Below are 8,988 nucleotides of genomic sequence, written 5' to 3' on the forward strand. Positions count from 1 at the left end.
GGATGAGTGTAAGCGTTTCCATCCAGAAGTGTGTAAGAACGGGGTGTGTGTTAACAACATTCCAGGATACAGCTGTTACTGCTCCAGTGGATATGTTTACAACAGCACGCTGCTGGAGTGTGTTGGTATGAAGATGTGCACACGCACGCACACACACACACACACACGATGAACTAGTAGTAGTACATTTTATGTTAAAGTAAAATGTTGATAAGGATCAGAAATAACATGAATCATGATGAAAAAAACAAACATTTGCTCATCTCCGTGCAGCAAACTGATTGGTTCTGAAGATGAAGGCGGACCTTCAGTCAGATGCTTTTTTAAAATGTTCCAGGTTCTGACAGAACTATGTACTTATAACCCACTCGGTTACCATGGTGATCTAGAGCCAAGCCTCAGTTGTTACCATGGTGATCTAGAGCCAAGTCTATGTTACCATGGTGATCTAGAGCCAAGTCTCTGTTGTTACCATGGTGATCTAGAGCCAAGTCTCTGTTGTTACCATGGTGATCTAGAGCTAAGCCTCAGTTGTTACCATGGTGATCTAGAGCCAAGCCTCAGTTGTTACCATGGTGATCTAGAGCCAAGCCTCAGTTGTTACCATGGTGATCTAGAGCCAAGTCTTTGTTACCATGGTGATCTAGAGCAAATTCTCTGTTGTTACCACGGTGATCTAGAGCCAATTCTCTGTTACCATGGTGATCTAGAGCCAAGTCTCTGTTGTTACCATGGTGATCTAGAGCCAAGTCTGTTACCATGGTGATCTAGAGCCAAGTCTCTGTTGTTACCATGGTGATCTAGAGCCAAGCCTCAGTTGTTACCATGGTGATCTAGAGCCAAGTCTTTGTTACCATGGTGATCTAGAGCAAATTCTCTGTTGTTACCACGGTGATCTAGAGCCAAGTCTCTGTTACCATGGTGATCTAGAGCCAAGTCTCTGTTGTTACCATGGTGATCTAGAGCCAAGTCTCTGTTGTTACCATGGTGATCTAGAGCCAAGCCTCAGTTGTTACCATGGTGATCTAGAGCAAAATCTCTGTTGTTACCATGGCGATCTAGAGCCAAGCCTCTGTTGTTACCATGGTGATTTTGCTGCTCAGATCTTAAAAACTGACGGTCCACTGAACTTTTTTTACCTAAACATGAATCATCCCGGTAGAACCGCCCTCTATTCTTGTACTTTGATTTAATTTTTCATTGAGTGACTTCTTTTTGATGCAGATCACGATGAGTGTGAAGAGGAGAGCTGTGTAGGAGGTGTCTGTGTGAACACACTCGGTTCGTACTACTGCAGCTGTCCTCCTCCTCTGGTGCTCGATGACACTCAGAGGATCTGTGTCAACGCCTCCCATCTCACTGTGGGTAAGAGTCCTGTCCTCCTGTAGCCTGCAGGTGGTGGTCAGGAGGACCTTTGGATTTAAAGTTTAACAACTGGCAGAGATCAGACTGAGGTCACAAAATAATGAAAGTGTCGTCTAATAGAGGTGTTGTCTTGTTTATGATGTTTGTTTTGTTTATGTGTTCCAGATGAGAACCTGTCTGTGTGCTGGCAGCACGTTACCGCCGACCTGCTGTGTCAGAGTCCTCTTCTCGGCGCTCAGGTCACCTTCGTGGACTGTTGCTGTTTATACGGCGAGGGCTGGGGGATGGGCTGCGCCCTTTGCCCCCCCACTGACTCAGGTAAAACAATAAAAAACACGACAGGAAACCAACTCACAGTTCTTATAGTTTGATTTGTGTTAAGCGACATGATCTGTGGTTGTCACACGATTTAAATCCTGCTGAGGACCAGATGATGTGTCTGATGATCTCCACCATTTTGCCCGGCTCAGCCACCGTATCAGGAGGTCCTGGGCGTTCCTGCTCCATCCACTTCCTCCTCCTGTAGGTCCCTAAGGACTTCTTGACCCTTCAGCCTGTCATGGGTCAGCCCCAGGGGTCTCCTTCCAGAGAGACGTGCCCGAACTTTCTCAGCGGTCTCCTCTTATCGTGGAAGAGCAGCAGCTCAACTCTGAGCCCCCCCCCCATCTCTGAGGCTGAGCCCAGCCGTCCTGAAGAGGAAACTTTCATCCACTTGTATTCATAATTTTGTTTTTGCAGTCATAGATTTTATTTTGCTGTTTCCCTGCAGAGGACTACGCCTCCTTGTGCAGCTCGCTTTCTCCTCCTCGTTTCTCCGAGAGGTTTCCTGACCCAGCTGGATCAGAACCAGGAGCGGGACGAGGAGGTGCGAGCAGCTAACTCACGGGATTCCCGTGTTTACGAGTAAATGTTACCCAGACCTTCGTCTCCTCAGGGCCTCCGTACGGGACGGATCTCTTCTCTCCCAGCAGAGATTTCAGTCGTTCTGACTATGATGACTACGCTCAGGCAGGAGGCAGCAGGTCCAGCTTCGGGGGGAGGGCCCAGACCTCCTTGGGTCTGCCGGAGGACACCTATCGGGGCTCTGAGTACAGGTGAGAAGACTCACTTAATCGTTTTTGGTTTTTAAATGCTCTGCAGCAGTAAACGTGTCTTTTTGTGTCAGCACCAGTTACTTTGCTGAAGGAGACTATGGCTCCCCCGACGGGTCTCCACCCAGGACCCCATCCTTTCGCCTCCCTCCCGACCCTCGATCTGAGATCGGGTTTGGGGCTCGACCTCTTCCTCCATCCCAGCCCGACCTCCCTTCTCTGAACCTGGCTCCACTGCCGGGATCTCCCTACATGGAGGAGGAGGAAGAGGAGGAGGAGGCCAGGGCGTGGAGGCCAGGCCCGGCGTTTCCTCCCTTCAGTGACAGGAGCAGAGGAGGAGGAGCACAACGGCGGGTGTACGAGAGTGAGTTTATCTCAATAAACAGCAAATAATTCAACCAAAATCCCTCAAACACCAAGGTCACCAAAGGTTCAGCGTCTCAGAAGTAAAACAAGAACTCCCGACTAAGCTTTAAAACTTCTCCTGTCTTCTCCTCCCCGTTGGTGTTCCCCCTCAGGGCGCTACGAGCCCTACGCCGGCCTGAATGCAGCGGAGGATTGTGGGATTCTGCACGGCTGTGAGAACGGCAGGTGTATTCGCGTTGCTGAAGGTTACACCTGTGACTGTTACCATGGATACGAGCTGGACATGACCTCCATGACCTGTGTTGGTAAGCAGACAAATCTCCAGTATTTTATATTTGTGGAGAACTCTTTGGCTTGCTGGCGACTCGTTTACAAGACGAGCATTTGGAGGTTTGGGTGCAAAAGCGGTCGGGCCGCGTGAAGTAGCTGCGTCCTCATCGGTATCGGACTGTCCCACAGGTCAACAGGGGCTGATGCTAACGCCAAAGTGTTTAAAATGTCGCCGTTTGCGTATGTATTTCAGGAGGGGGAGGGGTTGGTCATGTGACAGGACTGAGGGGATTTTAGCTGAAGCAGAGAAGCAATGTAGGTAGTAAGTACGTGGTATTCATACAGCACGTGTCACAGACAGAGAATCGCAAAGTGCTTCACATAGATCCAAACAAGATAAAGTCATAAAACCATAATGAGCTCAAAACAGAAAGAGACTAATTAAATGAAAAGCTGAACCTATAGAGGGAGACGCAGACCATGACAAAAGTGGACCACACCACAGTGAAATAGGTGGTGTGGTCACTGTTACACAACGTTAAAAGTGGAGGAAAACATATGGGTTGTCGGCCATGACAGCAGTATTAATATGGATATCGGCCTAAGTTTTGACATCGGTGCATCCCGAGAAGGCACATTATTCCCAGAAAGTAGGGAGTGCTGGCAGGTCCCTCCCCCATCAGCTCTCCAGGGTCCCCTTCAGCTGTTGCCCCTCCACATCAAGACTGCAAGCCAAACACAATAACGTTTATTTTTATTATTAACCATATTTTGGAGGCGTGTGACATCAGTGTTTAACCCTCAGCTGCTTCCTGTTGGCATGTCTGCAGATATAAACGAGTGTGAGGACGGCTTCAGCGTGGCCTTTCCGTGTGTGAACGCTCGCTGCGTCAACACGGAAGGATCCTTCCGCTGTGTCTGCAGGAGAGGCTACGTCATGTCCCGCAGACTGAACCACTGCATTGCTGCTTAGACCAGGACGCCGACCCGTCGGGCCAGTAAGCAGACCGGACTGATCTGGTTTTGGTACCGGACACAGCTGATGAACTGGACTCAACCAGCTGAAAACCGATTGCACTAAGCTGGACAGTCTGACCCAACATCCCATCAAAGTTCTGCTTTAACCCGAACACGCCCACCAGATCAAACCTGGAACCAGCTGATCTCCATGGCAACCAGAACAGCTGGTTGTTTCCAGCCTGTGTTCCTCTAGCTGTCTGAGATCGGTGGAACCTCATTCACATAAATCCAGAGGTTAAAAAAAGTATTCATTCAAATTGTATCTCTATAAAATCAGTAATGACAACAGACATTTAAAGCATTTGTCTGAGTGTGAACACATCCAACTTCTCCATGTGGAGACATGACGTCTCTGGAGCTTCACGTCCAACGATTCCCAGACTGATGACCCTCCAGAGGCTTTTAGATGAGCATTAATGAAAGGAATGGTTAATTAGACATCTGATGGACGTATGCTTCCAGTGAGGTCCGGTTCATTCATGGTGTCATATCAAACACGTGTGTTAGATTCATCATGGCTCCTGTTTCCTCTACACACTCGCAAACAAATAATAGTTTCCAAGTTATAGAGTTAGGAGCTAAACTATCTTTAGTTTTCTGGGTTCTTACGGATCTCAGAGCTTCAGAGTGTAGATCAGAGGAACCATCTGAGATGCTTCTGGAGAATTACAGAGAGCTGGTTGATCTCCAGCTTCTGCAGGTCTAAGCCGAAGCTTTAGGTGGAAACCCAGAAACAAGTTCAATAAAATACACCTGAGAGTTTTTAGAAAGTGATGAAGTTGAATCTTTTCTGAACTAGTCCTGTTGAGCATTTAAACCTGGTTATTGATCTCCTGCACGTTGGATGTTTGTTAGAATGAAGCTGGCCTGCAGAAAAACAAAAGTTTTATTGTTTTAAAAACCAAACTCTAAGAATCACTGAACTCAGACTCATTTTCTTTAAAGCCACAGTGTGTAAAAATATTTGACTCTAGCGCCACTCAGTTCAGAGTAGGTATTGCATCTATGGTAGCCCACACACATCAAAAAGGCAATGGAACGCACCCCACACCAGCTTTCATTTACTGTTTCTGCTGTTTCCTGCAGCCAGCCTCTCTCAGGGATTAGAGAGCCCTCTGGACATGTCCTGTTAATATGTAGAACTGGTCTTTTGCAGCTGCTGTCTTGCTCCAGTGCTGCTGCTTCTGCCATATCTAACACGTCAAACACGTCTGCTGCATCGCCTGCATCTGCCGCGATGCGCGTCTCCCTCTCCCCCGCGGCCGTGCACGCACCGCCACAGTTATACTTATAATGCTGCGATCACACGTGGTTAGAGCAAGGCAAGCAACGAGAGGCTGAAGGAGCAGAATTTCCCCAAACCAGCACAGCTGCCACAGAGAGAACCAGCGCCACTCCTGCACAACGATTAAAGGAAGGAGAACTTCATGTCAAAGCGCAAACGTGAAACGCGGAGCATTATATCTTATATGTCCCTAACAGCTACAGTTTTTCAAGAGGGTGCATGATTATGGAGCGCCGACCACCGTTTATGTATATAAAAAGGTAAACTTTCAAGCTAATGGAAATATTTAGATTAGTCGTTGGTGAGAATTATTAATGAAGAAGTACGCGTTTGTGAACTTCTACACAGAATTAGTAAACAAGTAAAAATATTACACACTGTGCTTAATCTCGTATTTTATTCTTCTGGTGTTATAACTTTGAATTTAAGACCAAACTGGGTTAATAGATGCATTTTTGTTTTTGCTCATTTAGATGAGATTTAATTACAAATGGAAGCATTTTGTTTTATGTTGCACACAAACAAACAAACAAACAAACAGTCCAATCAGGATGTGACCGAACGGCTGAACTTCAGCGAGTGTTTCCGTAGTGTTTAAGGAACGCGCCACTCTGCTTCAGGATCAAAGTGTGAAAACATAATGAAAACTATAAAAACCTAACAGCATCATATGTTTAGCTGAAAGTATATTAAATAATCGGTCATAAAGTGGATTAATGAAAGTCACATTAGTTATATCTGATTTTATAAATGATTTAAAAACACAAAAGATTAAATATACTAATGTGGCGCCGTGCTCGGACATATCAACGCTAACGAGCTAAACTTTAAGTCTTAGTTTAAAAAAATTGTTTTATTCTGTTTCAGTTAAAGAAAAATATTAATATTAACTAGAGTCAAAACAATTTAACTGATTTAAGTAGTACACGCACGCACGCACGCACGCACACACACACACAAATCACGCACACACACACACCTTTGCGAACATGCTCCTGACCCCAAAATTCCACCATCTCCGCTCCGCCCCCGCTTTCCGCTGCTGCTCGCTTCCGAACTCAAATTACCGTAAATCCTCTAATACTGGCCCTCCTTCCAATAAAGGCCTGGAGCTTGATGAGCTTGAGTCAAATACAGGCCCGGGCCTGTATTAGAGGATTTACGGTATACTACACCCGCTCCAACGGCTCCGCTCCGGTGCGGAGACCTGAGGTGCGTAAACAGGCATGCGCGGGATTTTCGAGATCTTGCGATACAGTCCGAGCAATAAACGCGGAAGTTAGATCCAAACACCCGTTGTGTGGGAGAAGCATCGAAATGAACTGTTTAATCTGCCCATCATTTGTGCTGAGAGATCAGCAGTGTTTGGATCAACAAAGTGTGACTACTTTGATAGTAGAAACTGTATTTATGGCTTATTTTTGTGCATTTAAAGTTCAACCACCATTGATAGTTGTTAAAAGTTGTTAAACCTGTGCATATGAAACAAAAAAAACGCTTTTTGTTTATCGATTTATTGTGAAATATCGTAAACTGTGCTTGCTCCCTTTCCTGTTGGGCGGTTGTGATTTCTGTCCATTGACTGCAGAGGTGCTCCGGCGTCCGGCAAAAATAGGATCGATCCTATTTTTGCCGGATGGCGAAACAGCGGGCGGCGCACGGCCGCAGTAGTGGAACAGTTCTGATTGACTACAACGGGACCGTTTTTGCTGCGGAGTTCGTGCCGGAGCGGAAATGGTGGATTTTTGGGGTAACTGTTACCATTAGCGTTGGAGAGTTAACAACTTGTGTGAATTTTCAATAATTATTTCTATGCTTTACTTAATAAATCCTGTTTTTCCATCATATTTTTAAAACACTGAAGGGATATTTTTGATTCTGATTATTACGATTTAAAAAGCTCCTTTTTAGTGAATGTAACGGAAGGTTGTAAAAGATCAGAAATACTTTCACTGTAAAACCCGATAAGTTGATAACTCAAAATTTTGGATGAAACTGATTACATAAAAAAATTTGAGTTAATGAAATTGCAAATAACAAACGTCCCCAGAAGTGGGTAACGCGCACCCACTCACTACCCACCCACCGCTGTGACGGACATCGGAGGAACGCTAACCACCGTGTGCCCTCGCGGACACCAGAGGAACACGTTGCTCTTAACGATGAAAAAGTTGAACTAATTAAACACATTTGAGTTCTAAAAACAATGTTAAAATTATGAGTTTCATTTACTCAATATAATTGATTATTTTCAACATTTGGTTTTACAGTGAACTCGTTAGAATTAGAATGATTTAATTAGGGTGAATTTTAAAACATAAACAAACAATAAAATAAGTAATTAAAACCTTTATGCTCAGAAATCTCATGATTTGAGTTTTATCATGACATGAACGATTTTGACTGTTAAATGTTTTAATCTCACATTTAGATTCAGAGCAGGGATAACGTTCTCAAATATCATGTAAAAACCACAAATAATCCTGTCTGTCTGTTCCAAACCAAATTTGCACTTTTGGCTCATTTTTGTATTTTCTGTAGATTTTGTTTTGGTACCAAGATTTAGGCTCACAGGGTATCTGCAGGTTTAAGGGAGCCAAATTTAAGACTTTTTAAGACCTTTTTTAAGGCCACTTTGACCAAATTTAAGCTATTTTTAAAATTAAATAAGATATAATTTCCAGCTATTGCCTGGGGCCGGTGCTAACCACGTCGTGAACGTGGGATTAGCCATCCAGTTACCATTAAACTTGCACTTCCCCATGGCGCAAACTCCCACTAGCTTAACCAGCTAATGTGCTCATCTAAAAACAGCCCCCTTTCATAACCAACTGAATGTGTACGGTTCCGCTTACGCCAACATCATACACAAAAAATGCTGAACACTAACTAGAAATTCACGAAAATGTTTATAGAAATAAAATAATCTTGTTTTTTGGGTCTTTGGTAATTTAAGACCTTTGGAAACTGTATTTAAGGATTATTTGTCATTTTTAAGGATTTTCAAGGCCTTGAATTTGGAAAAGCAAATTTAAGACTTTTTAAGACTTTTTAAGGACCCGCGGATACCCTGGCTCAGTATTTATCTATAACCCTAACTCCACCCTAGCTACCAGAAAGACGACGCCTGTAAGCGACGCTCTGCACGGTTCAACGGGTCTCTCCTGAAACCAGCTTTCACGTTCATTTAGAAGCGGCTTCGGTCTGTTATCATTTTAATGATTGATGAATATTTTTTTTCACTGTGTGTTTGACAGACGAATGAAATAATATTTTCACACTTTTACTGAACTCTGTCTCTTGTCTTATTCGTGGAAAAGGTTGCCGGTTCAAATCCCAACTTCACTGAGGTGCAGTGGAGGTTTGCGTGACAAATCTGAAACTGGAGCAAATTAGCTTGGATACTGTAATGTGATGAAGGAGCTATTCCTCAAGGTTATTTAACCTCTCCCCACAGCTGCCTCTGACACAGCGCCCGAGTGCATGAGACAGCCTCAAGGTCATGCATTTGCTTCTAAATTGTTTACTTTCCAGCAAAAGAAGAAAGAAGATGAAGACTCTTTTCTTTTATTAAAGAGTAAGTCACCCCCT

General features: G+C 44.5%; 1 protein-coding gene across 6 annotated transcripts in view; it reads left to right on the plus strand.

Annotated features, from left to right (window-relative positions):
* Positions 1-8,688, plus strand: part of LOC107379873 (latent-transforming growth factor beta-binding protein 4) — a 46,893-nt gene extending 38,205 nt beyond the window's left edge. For all 6 annotated transcript variants that reach the window (XM_054742351.2, XM_054742350.2, XM_054742353.2 and 3 more), the window contains 8 exons: positions 1-125; positions 1,225-1,365; positions 1,531-1,683; positions 2,135-2,230; positions 2,300-2,459; positions 2,531-2,820; positions 2,975-3,127; positions 3,923-8,688. The exon at positions 1-125 is cut by the window's left edge and continues 4 nt beyond it. In XM_054742351.2, coding sequence (XP_054598326.1) covers positions 1-125; positions 1,225-1,365; positions 1,531-1,683; positions 2,135-2,230; positions 2,300-2,459; positions 2,531-2,820; positions 2,975-3,127; positions 3,923-4,065 — 1,261 coding nt within the window. In that variant the 3' untranslated portion in view covers positions 4,066-8,688. The remainder of the gene's footprint in view (positions 126-1,224; positions 1,366-1,530; positions 1,684-2,134; positions 2,231-2,299; positions 2,460-2,530; positions 2,821-2,974; positions 3,128-3,922) is intronic.
* Positions 8,689-8,988: the final 300 nt, after the last annotated feature.

The sequence above is a fragment of the Nothobranchius furzeri genome, chromosome 13 (assembly GCF_043380555.1).
Source record: "Nothobranchius furzeri strain GRZ-AD chromosome 13, NfurGRZ-RIMD1, whole genome shotgun sequence".
Taxonomy (NCBI): Eukaryota; Metazoa; Chordata; class Actinopteri; order Cyprinodontiformes; family Nothobranchiidae; genus Nothobranchius; species Nothobranchius furzeri.